This window comes from Podarcis melisellensis (assembly GCF_964234715.1).
Source record: "Podarcis melisellensis genome assembly, chromosome: 8".
Taxonomy (NCBI): Eukaryota; Metazoa; Chordata; class Lepidosauria; order Squamata; family Lacertidae; genus Podarcis; species Podarcis melisellensis.
Window position 1 is genome coordinate 1,577,833 of NC_138540.1, and position 13,376 is coordinate 1,591,208.

The 13,376-nt window shown below is 47.0% G+C and overlaps 2 protein-coding genes and 1 long non-coding RNA gene across 4 annotated transcripts; 2 read left to right on the top strand and 1 right to left on the bottom strand.

The window, feature by feature from the left end:
* Positions 1-11: 11 nt before the first annotated feature.
* Positions 12-12,086, top strand: GINS4 (GINS complex subunit 4). 2 transcript variants are annotated; one of them, XM_081921399.1, is made up of 7 exons: positions 18-597; positions 1,271-1,357; positions 2,612-2,725; positions 3,246-3,343; positions 3,916-4,004; positions 10,300-10,390; positions 11,647-12,086. In XM_081921399.1, the coding sequence occupies exons 1-7, from the start codon at positions 535-537 to the stop codon at positions 11,741-11,743; spliced, it is 639 nt and encodes a 212-aa protein (XP_081777525.1). In that variant the 5' UTR covers positions 18-534; the 3' UTR covers positions 11,744-12,086. The 2 variants fall into 2 exon arrangements, with proteins under 2 accessions (XP_081777526.1, XP_081777525.1); XM_081921400.1 differs by lacking the exon at positions 1,271-1,357 and having other exon boundaries at positions 12-597.
* On the bottom strand, positions 7,630-9,434 carry LOC309375553 (tigger transposable element-derived protein 1-like). The gene is made up of 2 exons (XM_081921373.1): positions 9,260-9,434; positions 7,630-8,711 (listed from the first exon to the last, which is right to left on the bottom strand). The coding sequence occupies exon 2, from the start codon at positions 8,692-8,694 to the stop codon at positions 7,765-7,767; it is 930 nt and encodes a 309-aa protein (XP_081777499.1). The 5' UTR covers positions 8,695-8,711; positions 9,260-9,434; the 3' UTR covers positions 7,630-7,764.
* On the top strand, positions 8,618-8,933 carry LOC309375594. The gene is made up of 2 exons (XR_014170972.1): positions 8,618-8,741; positions 8,791-8,933. It is a non-coding gene; the product is annotated as an uncharacterized lncRNA (long non-coding RNA).
* Positions 12,087-13,376: the final 1,290 nt, after the last annotated feature.

The window sequence follows — 13,376 nt, forward strand, 5'->3', positions numbered from 1 at the left end:
ATTTGCAAATCCGGAGACTGTCCCCAGGAAACTGGGACATCTGGTAACCCTAAGTTAAAAGGTGCTGCTGGGTGTTCTCTCCCCATCCCGCCCTAGGGCAGTGACTCTTCAACTTATTTCTCTGAGCCACACTTTCAGGATACAAATTTGTTCACCTTTTTGTTTTAATTGATAAACAATACCCAGGAAAACAAAAAGACACCACTCCCAGCTGTCATTTCTAACGCAGAAGCAACTACAGTACTTTAGAATAGGCTCAAGGGACAACGCTGCTGCTTCATTTCTTCCTGATCCCATGAAGCAAGCCATCCTCTGTCCAGGCTCTCATCATCTTATCTGCGGGGGGATTAATTAATCGAGTAATTCATAATATATGTGTCAACGTTTCTTCGGCGGTCCTTGAATCTTCGGCTCGCCCGGCAGGCTCGGGGCCCCGCTGCCGGGAGGAGAGGCCGGGCGGCGGCGGCGGCGGCGGCGCCTTGAAGAGGCCTCTTCGTCCGGGGCGGGGCGCTCCGGCTTTTCCCGCGCGGCGCCATGGCGGACTCGGGCGAGGAGGTGCTGCTGACCCCGGCGGAGCTGCTCCGGAGCCTGGAGCAGGTGGGAGAGGCGCGGGCCCTGGGTCCCGGGGGGGGTGGCTTTGCCCGCGAGGCCGCTGCGGGGGCCCGGGCGCCGCCGAGGCCGCATTCCCGTCGGGGCGGCGGGGCCTGGGCCCGAGCGGGGAGTCCCGGCAGACGAGGCCGGCGACCCGCCTGGGGAGCCCCTGGCCAGGGGCGGCCTGGATCTCCGCGGCCAAGCGGGCGCCTCTGCGGGAGCCCCGAGCCCTCTCCTCCGCGGGCTGCCCGTCCTTTCGCGAGATTTACTCGGGCGGGGGTGCCCAGTGGTGATGCACCCGAAACGCTCCTTGCTTGTATGCTACTAAAGCAACAAAACCCACAAAGTCGTTTAGATAAAACCATGTCCGTGAGCTTATATATTATATGTTACTTGTTATTTGCTAAAGCTCTATATCCAGAGACCTCAGGGTGGTTCACAGCTCAAAAACACAAGAGAAAACCCCAAAAGACAGAAGGAGAAGGAAACCAATGACACCCCCAGCCTCTGCCACAAATCCATCGAAAAGCATGACTTAAATTTGCATCTGTGTGCATAGATAACCATATGCAGATTTACACCACAGTCTTGTAAGGACCTGGAATTCAGGGTTTTATAAAGGAGGCTGGGAAAATTGGTACCACCACCGCAATGCCCATTGGCTGTTTCTGCTCTCCAGGCCTGGATGAATGAGAAGTTTTCCCCTGAACTGCTGGAGAGCAAGTCAGAAGTGGTGGACTGTGTGGTCGAGCAACTGGAGCACATGGTAATATGTGGGGCGGATGGGAGGGACCTTAACTCTGTTTGTTTGGAAAAAGCCATGCCCAGATGAACGCTTAAGGTAGGCGTGGCTAACCCTTTGAGGGTCGAGGCCACATGGACTCGCAGGCAGGCAGCCAGCCTTCTGGGGGCCACATGTAAAATTGACTTTGGTCAATCTAAAAGACACCCCCAATACATTGTGGGAAAAGGCTGTAGCCCTAAGGCAGAGCATCTTCTTTGCATGCAGAGTCTGGTCCCAGGTTCGGTCCTCAAAGGCATCACAGGTAGGACTGGAGATATTCCCTGTCTGAAACCCTGGAGAGCCATTGTCAGTCACTGGACACAATACAGAACAAGGCAGTATGCATCAATGGTTTGAGTCTGTATAAGGCCGGTAAATTCCTTTGACATTGCAGAATCAGAGCAGGAGGCATGGGAATGGTCAGCAAAAAAAAAAAAGGCCCTTTAAAATGGACAGATATTGGGGGGCTACAATGACCTTTTGGTGGGCATCGGGTTCCTGTATAAAGAAATAATTTACTTTATGCATGTATGTCTCGTGCTTGCATAAGTTTTTCAAACGGGAAAGTTAGGTGGGTGGGTAGGTGTACAGCACCAGAAACATTTCTCGTCATAGTGAGGAACCTGTGGAAGCAATCGGGTTTGTTTGTTTTTTTAAAAAGTAATTGCAGGTGGCGACAATTTTGCATGCATCCAGTTGGCACACAACTGCCAGCATGTGGGTTGAAGAGGGCAGAACAGGGGCAAGGTGAGTGGCCAATTGCATACTCCACCGACGCACAGGGGGCCAGGAACGGTGGCCGCCTGTATTATTTTTTATTTTAAATTGCACAGGGTCAGCACAAAATTTCTATGGCCTCACAGTGGGAAGGCCGATAAGAGCTATTTTTAAAAAATCTTTTTGTAATTGACATATTACAGGAGGTCTCATGGGGGCCAGTACATAACCTTAGAGGGACTGTACATAACCTTCAGGCTATGGGTTAGCTGCCCTTCCTTAAGGGTGTATGTCTTAATTCACTATACCCATGTTAGGGAGTCTATGTCTTACTTTGAAGGAGGCACACTGCATCACACTGTGGTGTGACCAAGGAATGGGAACAGCTGGAGGCTGGACATCAATTTCTCCCCCTGCGTCCTTCCATGTGAGCGAATGTCGCAGCTGCGCAGACGAAAGGGTTTGGCCGACTGTGCCTTCTTCCTCGGTGCAGAACTTCTGATTTTGTGTGTGTGACAGGAGGCAAATCTGAAACGGGCCGAGAGAGGTGATCTCAAGGTCAGCATTCACCGCATGGAGGTCGAGAGGATCCGTTACATCCTCAGCAGCTACCTGCGCTGCCGCCTACGGAAGGTAAGGGCCAGCTGCGTTTTGCTTAGAGGTGCTGCTCTCTGCTCTAAATAGGTGGGTCGCTGTGAGCGTGATTTCCATGCAGAGGTCACATGTCACATCAACTTTCTTTGTGTGTCTTCTGCTACCTGTTGTACAGCTTAGTAAGGTAGAGAATGATCTTCCATATTTTCAGCAAGTGCTTCCAGCCTCCCTTCTCTCTAGAGAGAGACAGAGAGGGGGAGTGTGCAGGGAGGCTAAAGGGCCGTGGAGGGCTAGCCTTGGTAACCTCTGATCAACTGCTGCAATATGTTATGCACGGGATAGCCTTTGAAGAATATTTGGAAACCTTTGCTGGTCCTCAGAAGAGGAATCGTGTGTGTATGTACAGCAGTAGCAATAAAATGAGGGGCAGAGCTCATGGGCAGAGAGTAGGCCTTGCTTGCAAGAGGCCCCAGGTTCCTTCTCTATTATTGCCATGTCCAAGTCTGTTGCAGCGTGTAGCCCGCTTAGCAGTTCTTACGCCATTTATTTCCACTTGCAGATTGAGAAATACTTTCCCCATGTCCTGGAGAAGGAGAAGACTCGGGCAGAGGGGGAGCCAGCCCTCCTATCACCGGAAGAGTTTGCCTTTGCCAAAGAGTGAGTGAGTGGGCCATGGGGAGGCAGGAAGGTGAAAGCAACGGGTGGCTCTCGCCCCTCATTTCTGTGTTCTTAATTTCAGTTGCATTGTGCATCTTCCAGGTGGCCTGGACTAGCTGCCAAAAATTTAACATACAGACACAAAACTAGGGTTGCCAACTGATCAGAAAGAAAGGCTGGCCGGCTCCTGTGCCTTTAACAACAGCATGCTCTATAGTGGCAGGGGGAGGGGGCCACATTCCCTCATGGATGACCTTCCAGTGGTGGGCTGTACCAGCAACAAATGTTGCTGGTACAGCCCACGGGCACAAGAGGCTCCCCCCCCCTTTGCACCACACCTTTAAGCTGCTGCAATGCCGCTTTAAACAGTCATGGCTTCCCCCAAGCCATAGGTTAAGGGAGCTGAGAGTTGTTTGGAGATTCCCTCCCCTCACAGAGTTTGGGAGGGGCAGAAGGAGGAGACCCCCTGCTTCCTCCTAGCTGCTCCTTGTTCTTGGGATGGCTGCATGCTTGTGCCGCTCTCACGCTTCTCCCTTTCCCAGGAAAAGCCCACGACTGTGACTTTCTTGCAGGTACATGGCAAACATTGAGGCTCATCTCAGAAATGTGGCCTTGAAGCACATGCCTCCCAACCTGCAGAAGGTGGATCTCCTGAAGTCTGGTAAGCAAGGCTGGACTTGGCAGTGGGCCATCAAAATACTCCCCACCACGTGGCTTTGCAGAAGTTAAGAGGCAGGTCCTTGTTCTGAGGGGCTTACAGGGTTGGCAACGCAAAGCGCTCCAGCTGTTGTGGGGCTCCAGGTCCCACCATCACTGACCACTGGCCAAGCTGGACTGGGTGGGTGGGGAGTTGGGGATCAGAGCAACGTCTGGAAGTTACCACATGGTCTCCATGCGGTCCTTTATGTACCTTTGCTTTTTCATACCATAAATATACATGCCATCCAAATGTGTTATCTTGCCCTAAGTCTAAAATACCTGCATTTTTCAAAATTATCCATTCCTGAACCAACAGATACAGGACGCTTCACAATATAATTTTAAATCTGGCAGGGCAAAGCCCAGTCTTTCCTTAGTGTCTCTTAACAGTTTATATTTTTTCCTTGCTTTCTTCCCCTGCCATATAAATCTGGAAAGATCTTTTTGCCATTCCTTGAAGTGTCCTGCACCGCTGATCGCAGGTATTGGATGAAATAGAAATAACATTCTTGACAAAACATTCATTTTTATCGGTGATATTCTTCCCCAAGATGATAAATGCATCCTTCCCCAAATCTCTAGGTTCCTCTTTATTTCTTTCCAAATATTTACACAATTGTATTTATATATATTTATATTCTTCGCTGTATACCATACACCTAAATACTTAGCTTTTTTAGCTATATTTAAATCCGTAGTTTGTTGTAGGTCCTTTTTATATTGCCCTGTCATGTTTTTCACCAAGAGCTTATTTTTATTTAATTTGAAACCTGATACCTGATCAAATTCCAGGATCCTCTCCAAACCCTTTGGTATACTGCTCTTGGGATCTTCTACAGTAATCACAAGGTCATCTGCAAAAGCTTTTAGTTTATATGCTTTTCTTCCTACCTCTTATTGTCTCATCAAATCTTAGGTTTCTCGCCAGGGTTTCTAACACTAAAATAAACAATAACGGTGACAGGGGACACCCTTACCTTGTCCCCTTTGTTATTTTGCATTTTTCAGTTATCACATTATTCACAATCAGCATAGCCTGTTGATCTGAGTAAATTGCTTCAATACCTCTGCTGAATGCCTCCCCAAAGTTAATCATTTCTATTGGCTTCTTCTTAAAAGTCCTTGAAATATTATCAAAGGCCTTCTCTGCATCTATAAACATTAATGCTACTTGTTTTTCATTCCTGCCCTCCAGATATTCTATAATGTCAATTATATTCCTTATGTTGTCCTTCATCTGGCAGCCTGGTAAGAAACCGGCCTGATCAATATGAATTAAATCCATTAACCCTTTTCATTCAGTTTGCAAGTATATTGGCAAATAATTTGTAATCATTATTTAATCGAGAAATTGGCCTGTAATTTTTGACTGAAAGTAAATCCGTATCGTGCATTGGAATCAAAGTAATACAGTAGTATCTTGGGTTAAGAACTTAATTCGTTCCGGAGGTCCGTTTTTAACCTGAAACTGTTCTTAACCTGAGGTACCACTTTAGCTAATGGGGCTTCCCGTTGCCGCGCGATTTCTGTTCTCATCCTGAAGCAAAGTTCTTAACCCGAGGTACTATTTCTGGGTTAGCAGAGTCTGTAACCTGAAGCGTCTGTAACCCGAGGTACCACTGTATAGGCCTCTTTCCAAGACTCTGGTACTTTCCCAATATTTAAAATCTCATTCATTACATCTGCAAGCAGTTGTACCAGAAAGTCTTGTAATTTTTTTATAATACTTTGCTGACAATCCGTCTGGTCCTAGCATTTTAACTATTTTAGCTTATTTAACTGCATCTTGCACCTCCAGCACCATTACTGGCACATTTAAAAAATCATTTTTTTCCTTTGCAATTTTTGGTAATTTATTTTGCTTAAATATTCTTCAATTTTCTCTTTATTTTCAGTACCTGCTCTGTATAGATCTGTATAATACATTACAAATTGCAATCTTATATTTCAGATTGTCTGTTACTTTCCCCTCTATATTTAATTTGTTTATTAAATTTGCACCCTGTTTTTACCTTAACTGCCATGCCAGTAACTTACCTGGCTTGTTGCCACATTCAAAATTTTTCTGTTTCATCCTTTTTATTTTCTACTCTGTCTCCTGATTTATTATCATTGAATATTGTAACGTTTTTATTATTTGTTTTATTGATTCTTTCCCAGTTTTTTAAACTGTTTCTTATTTTTAATCAATTCTTCCAGTATTTCCCTTCTCTAATCTTTTTCTGGTAGGCAGAAATAGCCTCTCATTACAGCTTTATTGGCATCCCAGACCATCTTTATATCTGTTTCTTGATTTAAATTTAATTCAGAATAATCCCTCGGGACTTTTTCTGCTTTTTGTAAAACATTTTGATTATCTAAAAGTCCTTCATTTAATCTCCATCTAAACAGGCAATCTTTTTCTCCTTTTAATTCGAGTATTATTGAATTATGGTCTGAAAGTGTTCTTGGTTGTATCTCTATCTTTTTGGTTTGTATTGATAATTCTCTAGAGAGCCATACTGAGTCAATTCTTCCGTGAGACCAATACAGTTCTGAGAAAAATGTAAATTCTCTCTCCAGTGGGTGTTTAAATCTCCAAATACCAATCAAATTAAAGTTATCCACTATTTTAAAGAAAGTTAAAATTCCTTAAAAAAATTTATTGGGTTATACATTTTTAAACATCAAAATGTCACATTATACAGTGGTGCCTCGCAAGACGAAATTAATTCATTCTGCGAGTTTTTTCGTCTAGCGAATTTTTCGTCTTGCGAAGCACGAAATCCCATAGGAATGCATTGAAAATCAATTAATGTGTTCCTATGGTCAAAAAAAGTCGAAACAAAGCCAAATTTGGTACAAAAAGAGTTTATTAACAGCATACTGTAAAGAGCATTTCAAAAATTGAAGGAACAATAAATTAAGTTTCTAAACATGACAGAAAAACATTTAAAAATCAACAAAGTGTACAGTACATTTTCTAAGACTCTGGGGGACAACTCGAAGAAGGTTCCTCTTCCACTCTTTGCTTCTTGCTAAAGAACCTGTCCATGGTCTGCTGCTTCATCCGCCTTTTCAGCACCTCTCTGAAAGGCGACATGACCCTCGTATCAAAAGTGTTCACAAGGCCATGTGCCACGTGCTTGTCAGGGTGGGGCCGCTGTGCAAAAGCCTGCACATCCTTCCACTTCAGGCAAATGTCCCTCAGTTTTTCGGAGGACAGCCGTTCCACAGTTGCTTCCTCCTCTTCCAGCGAGGCCTGCTCCTGCGCAGCCTCTGCCTGCAGTTCAACCAGCTCCTGGATGGTCAGCTTGTGGTCGTGCTCCTCCACCAGCTCGCTGACGTCCTCCTCTGTGACCTCCAGGCCCATGGTCCTCCCCAAGGAAACAATGTCCTGCACCACTGTTGACTCTGGTGCATCAGAGTCACTTGGTGCCATACAGTCTGGCCACAGGCTGCGCCAAGCGCAATTCAAATTTCTCTGGCTGATCCCGTTCCAGGCCGTGGTGATCATCTTCAAGCAGGTGACGATGTTGAAGTGGTCCTTCCAGAATTCCCGCAGGGTGATGGTGGTGCAGTCAGTCACCTCGAAGCATCGCCTGAAAAGCTCCTTGGTGTAGAGTTTTTTGAAATTGGCGATGACCTGCTGATCCATTGGCTGGAGCAGTGGCATGGTGTTAGGCGGCAGGAACATGATGCTGATGAAGCTGAACTCCTCCAACAAGTCCTCCTCAAGGCCTTTAGGATGAGCAGGAGCATTGTCCATCAGAAGCAAAGCCTTCAGCGGCAGGTCGTTGTCCAGCAGGTACTGTTTGACAGCAGGGCCAAAAGCAAGATTGACCCAGTCCACAAACAGCACACGTGTGACCCAAGCCTTGCTGTTGGACACTCAGCTGCTCCTTGTCGACCTTGTGTTTCTTGAAGGCCCGTGGGTTCTCCGAGTGGTACACCAGCAGGGGCTTGATCTTCAGTTCGCCGCTTGCGTTGGCACAGAAGAGCAGGGTCAGACGGTCCTTCATGGGCTTGTGGCCAGGCAACTTGGCCTCCTCCTGTGTGATGAAAGTCCTTTTGGGCATCCTCTTCCAAAACAGCCCGGTCTCATCGCAGTTGAAGACCTGCTGTGGAACGTAGCCCTCCGTCTTCACAACCTCCAGGAACTCCGTTGCAAAGTCTTCAGCCGCAGGAACATCAGAACTGGCAGCCTCTCCATGCCTGACCACGCTGTGGATTCCAGATCTTGTCTTGAACCGGTCAAACCAGCCTCTGCTTGCCTTGAAGACTTCTGGCTCGCCTGAGGCTCCTGGCTGTTCCCGGACGAGGTCTGCGTGCAAGGCCTTGGCCTTCTCACAAATGACGGCCTCAGTCACTGTGTCCCCTGCACGCTGCTTCTCTTCTAACCAGATGAGCAGCAACTTCTCGACTTCCTCCAGAACAGCTGGGCGGTTCTTCACGATCCTGGTGACTCCCTTGGCTGCATCAGTCGCAAGGATCTTCTCCCTCATCTTCAGGATGGTCCGGATGGTCAATGGATTCCTCCCGTACTCCCTGGCGAGGTCTGTCACACGCATTCCACCGTCGTGCTTCCGGATGATCTCCTTCTTCATTTCCAGCGTCACCTTCTCCTTCTTCCTCTCGCCGGCCTCTGCAGCAGCAGTCTTCTTGGGTCCCATGGCAGCACAGCTCCTACCTTCGCAACCCCCCCCCCAAAATAAAATCAGTGCTTCACATCCAAAAAATTCAAAAGCACCCAGCCAGCCACCACACAGAAATTCAAACCCAGAACCAAGTCCTTGAATTCCAAACACCCCAACCCAAAATCCAAAACCCCCCCAAAAAGTTTTAAAAGTTTAACTTACCAAATGGCTGCAAAAGAAGTTTTGGGAAAGCTTCAAAAATCACCAAAGTCTTCCCCCAGCCACCCACCACACAGAAATTGCAAACCCCTCCCCAACTGTTGCAGACCCCTCCCCAACTGTTCCCCCAGCCCCTTCCCAACTCTTGCAAACCACTCCCCAACTGTTCCCACAGCCACCCACCACACAGAAATTCAAACCCAGAATTTTTTTTTAAACAACAGCAGAGTGGCCCAATGGTCACAAAAAATCATTAAAATTCAGGAAAAAAACACAAGCTCCCAGGTTCTTGCAAACCCCTCCCCAGACCAAGTCCTTGAATTCCAAACACCCCAACCCAAAATCCAAAAACCCCCAAAAAAGTTTTAAAAGTTTAACTTACCAAATGGCTGCAAAAGAAGTTTTGGAAAAGCTTCAAAAATCACCAAAGTCCTCAAAAACCTCAAAAAAGGCTACCACACCGCGTGCTATGTGTTGCTCCTCGAAGTTCAAGTCGCAACTGCACCTCTTCAAGCAATGCACCCTGGGTATTAACGGTTTTACGAAAAAGGAAACAAACTTGCAAGACATTTTCGTATTGCGAAGCAAGCCCATAGGGAATTTCGTCTTGCGAAGCACCTCAGAAAACGAAAAACTCTTTCGTCTTGCGAGTTTTTTGTCTTACGAGGCATTCGTCTTGCGAGGTACCACTGTATAACAATAATATCATTCCCCCTCCCCCCATACGACTTCCCTCAACTTCCTCTTCTGGTTTATTTTAACGTAATATCTTCTCCTACTTCTTCTACTCTTTTCTCAACTTTTTGGTATCTTTAAATCATATTCTTATTGTTCTGTTCTCATATCAACGTCATATTTATACTTTTGAATCTGCCATTCTGATTTATGTTATAATTTTATTATTCCTAATTATTGAATTATGAATTTTGTTGCTTTTGCATCTCTTCTTATTTTTCACCTGTATCCTAGGGAGTTTCCTCCCCTTCTCCTGTCAAGGGCTCCGCTTCTCCTAGTTGTTTTTAAGACTTTCTCCAGAATTTCTCCACTTCCGATGTATCTCTGCACCTTTGTTTCTTACCTTTATACGTAAAAGATACCCCTTCCGGGAATTCCCATCTATTTGGGATGTGATTACTTTTCAAAGCATCTGTCAGGAATTTATAAGGCTTTTGGATATAAGGCTTTTTGGTTGCACTGTAAAGCAATTCATCAAGATCTGCCCCAATATTCTGTCATTCTGATACTCCGTTTCCCAGTCTCTGCTCTGGACGGTGCTGTACTTGTTAGTCACACTCCTTGAAGTCTCCAGAGAAGTCAGTCTGTCTCACTCCCAGATGATGGAGTGACAGTCTCCCCTTGGAGGAGTGCTTTGCAGACAATTTTGATGGAGAAGCCTTTCCCTCTCTGTGTGCTTCCTTACAGTACCCAAACCGAATCTGGATTCCTTCGTATTCCTGCGGGTGAAAGAGAGACAGGAGAATATCCTGGTGGAACCAGAGACTGATGAGCAGAGGTAGGAAAGAGACTCCCAAGAATGGAGCTTGCTGAGCTTATCAGTACCCCAAAAAGGAAGGGATGAGCCAAACACCAGCATCCAAATGATCTCCCCAGAGAAGTTCCCTCCACCAGCCTTTCCCAGCCTGGTGCTTTCCAGATGTTTAAGGCTGCTACTCCTGTCCACCCCAGCAGGACAAACTCCTGTTCAAGCCGTTGTTCCCAAGGAGCCTCCAACAAGGTGCACGACTTCTGAAAAAGAGAAGCCTTTGCACCTGCTTGCTGGGTGTGTCTCTTTGCTTCCTTGCGGGTGATATTCGGCATGTCCCTTTGCCTTTTTGAAACCTCTAACGGCTTACACAACAGGCAGGATTGTAGCGACTTCTTGGGCTTTGTGCACTGAGGCTGAGCTAAACCACTAAAGGTGCTTGGTTGGCTTCCATCAGCTGCTGTCTTAAATGTTATTTTCTAAACAAGGATGGCTGTTTATGTTTCAGGGTTTTGTTATAGTTGATTTGAGAATTGCAAACTGCTTTGTATGTCCATGGACAGAAAAGCAGGGTAAAAACAACAGATCGTCAGCTTTCTCAGGAGCAGCCCAGTAGGGTTTGGCCGTTGCTCCCCTGCTTCCTTCGTTACACAGCAAATAGTGAAAATGTGGAACTTGCTGCTGCAATATGAAGCAAGGGCTACAAACCTGGATGGCTTTGAAAATGAATGAGCCTTATTCTGTATTCACCCATCTCTCAAGGGCTTCTGGCCACAGCGGCTGTCTCTGTTTTTCCTCCACTGCCAGGGGCCGTATGTATCTGAATGCCAATGGAAATGGATTTCTTTAAATATGTCGTGGGTGTTAAGCCTGATTTGTGAGGCTTCCAGTCCTTCTGCTTGGAAAGGCTTGGCGGTTTTTGAGAGAGGCTGGGGAACCTGTGGCTCTCTAGATGTTGGCCTACAGTTCCCACCTTATCCCTGGCCAGGCTTACAGGATGGCAGTTGGAGGCCAACAATATACAGAGCGACATGGGTTCTCCACCCTGTTGTAAGTGTGTGTAAATATTTGCAGATCTTTGACATTTGAAAATATATTTTCACAGTGACCTCAGAGAGAGGGGAGATGGAAATTAGTGCCCTAGTTGAGTTTAATAAATTCCTAGTAACTAGCATGCAAATCAATCCAACATATCTCTAATTAGGAAGAAATTCCTACTATGCTCAAAAGTAAGTGTACATAGGATTGCCACCTTACCTAACCTTATTATGGTCTGTCTCTTTCAGAGAATATGTGATTGACCTGGATGAAGACTCTCAGCATCTGATCAGATACCAAACCATTGCTCCCCTGGTGGCTTCTGGGGCAGTTCAGCTCATCTAAGCAGCATGCAGATGCTTGGACATCCTTGCAAATGCTGAAGCGAATATTTATCCCACATCAAAAGGACTGCCTGGTGACTATCTCTGTCTCGTTCCTGGTAATTCACCTCCCTTGGCTTGCTGGCATCTGGGCGACTCTTGATAAAGCTAAAATAGCAACTTAAGATCATGTCAGGGGAAATGTCCCCAGCAGACAGGAAAGAAGGGCTGTTATCCCTGGAAAGAGGATTTTGGAGGTGGGGAAGCTTGACTTCCTAGGCGGTCTGGCTTCAAAAAGAGGCACAGCTGCTGTTCTGTTGCATCTCCAGAAGATGGCAATGTTTCACTGGATCTGTTCTGGGCATTGCTGCGGCGATGACTGGGCCCAGCATCCCTTCCTTTTCAGCTTGACTTCTGCAGTAGTTCCCTGGGTGACGTCAGAAAACACCAGTCGCTTCTTACAGGGCCAGAAACAACTTTTGAGGACATTAAAGCAGAGCAGCTTGTTCCAGGAGGGTCCATTGTTTCCACCTCTTTCAAGGGTGTTCTCCATCCATCCCTAACCATGCAGCAGCGCTGCCCTCACACTGGGTGTTGGGAAGGGCCATAGGTCAGGGGCAGAGCAGTTGCTTGGCACACAGAGGTCCTGGAAGCAGATTCCTGGTTGGGGAGGTGTCCGCAGGGGCGTTGTTCTTGCCCTCCGTTCAGTGCCTGCCCTCTTTCTAAGCCACTTGGTTCCAGTCAGTGGAAGCAATACTGAGCTAGATCAACGGTTTTTTTGTGTTCTCATTTTGTATTTTTATCTTGTGAAGTGTCCTGTGATCTTTGGGTAAGGGATGGTATATATACAAATTTAATTAATGATAATAATACTCACCTGATTGTAGGAACATAGGAAGGTGCCTTACTCAGTCCATCTACCTCAGTATTGTCTACACTGACTGGCAGCAGCTTTCTTGGGTTTCAGAACATAAAACTGTGGCAAAGTAGGTGCCACACTGCTCAGCTGTGGGTCCTTCCCACAAAACACCTTCGGGTGCCCTTGCTTCTGATGTTGCCGTGGGGTCAAGTGAGGACGCAGCAAGAAGTTTGAGGCAGCGGAAGCCTTTGGGCAATTGGCTTCCTTGGTGGTCGGCTTGGTTAGCGTGTGGGGAAGGAATGGCCGCTGCAAAGGGGACAGCACAGGGAATTCTGTGGAGTGGTTTCCCCTGGACTTTCATGGGGCATCGGGAATCCCTCTGACCCAGCGTTTGCCGGTCACTGTCCAGGTGGACACTTGGGAGAGGGCGGCGCATGGCCAGCCGCTGTTTTTAGCTGCTTTGTCTCCTGTGTTCACATCAAGGCTGCTTGCCTGGAGGATTAGCCAGCAGCACGAGGCTAATTAGAGGAAGTGGGGGCCTTGCTCTTCCAGTCCAAGGTCTGCTGGAGGCCAGCAAAGTCCCTTGAGCATAGCAAGCAATCTTCCACAGAGTCGGGCCACTGGCTCATCTAGATCAATATTGTTTGCACTGTCTGGCTTTTTGAATGTGCGACTCCCAGCTCTGCTTGACGTGGCTACGAATGGAGCCCAGGACCTGCATTCAAGACATGAGCTCTACCACAGAAGTAGGGCCCTTTCTCGACAAACAGCTGATTTGCTGTTGCACGTTCAAGGT

Excerpts from the sequence above, each read along its gene's own strand:
- GINS4 (XM_081921399.1), top strand. The coding sequence starts at position 535 with ATGGCGGACTCGGGCGAGGAGGTGCTGCTGACCCCGGCGGAGCTGCTC. Across the intron at positions 3,344-3,915 it reads GAGTTTGCCTTTGCCAAAGA|GTACATGGCAAACATTGAGG; the intron begins GTGAGTGAGTGG and ends ACTTTCTTGCAG. Across the intron at positions 10,391-11,646 it reads CCAGAGACTGATGAGCAGAG|AGAATATGTGATTGACCTGG; the intron begins GTAGGAAAGAGA and ends TGTCTCTTTCAG.
- LOC309375553 (XM_081921373.1), bottom strand. The coding sequence starts at position 8,694 with ATGGGACCCAAGAAGACTGCTGCTGCAGAGGCCGGCGAGAGGAAGAAG.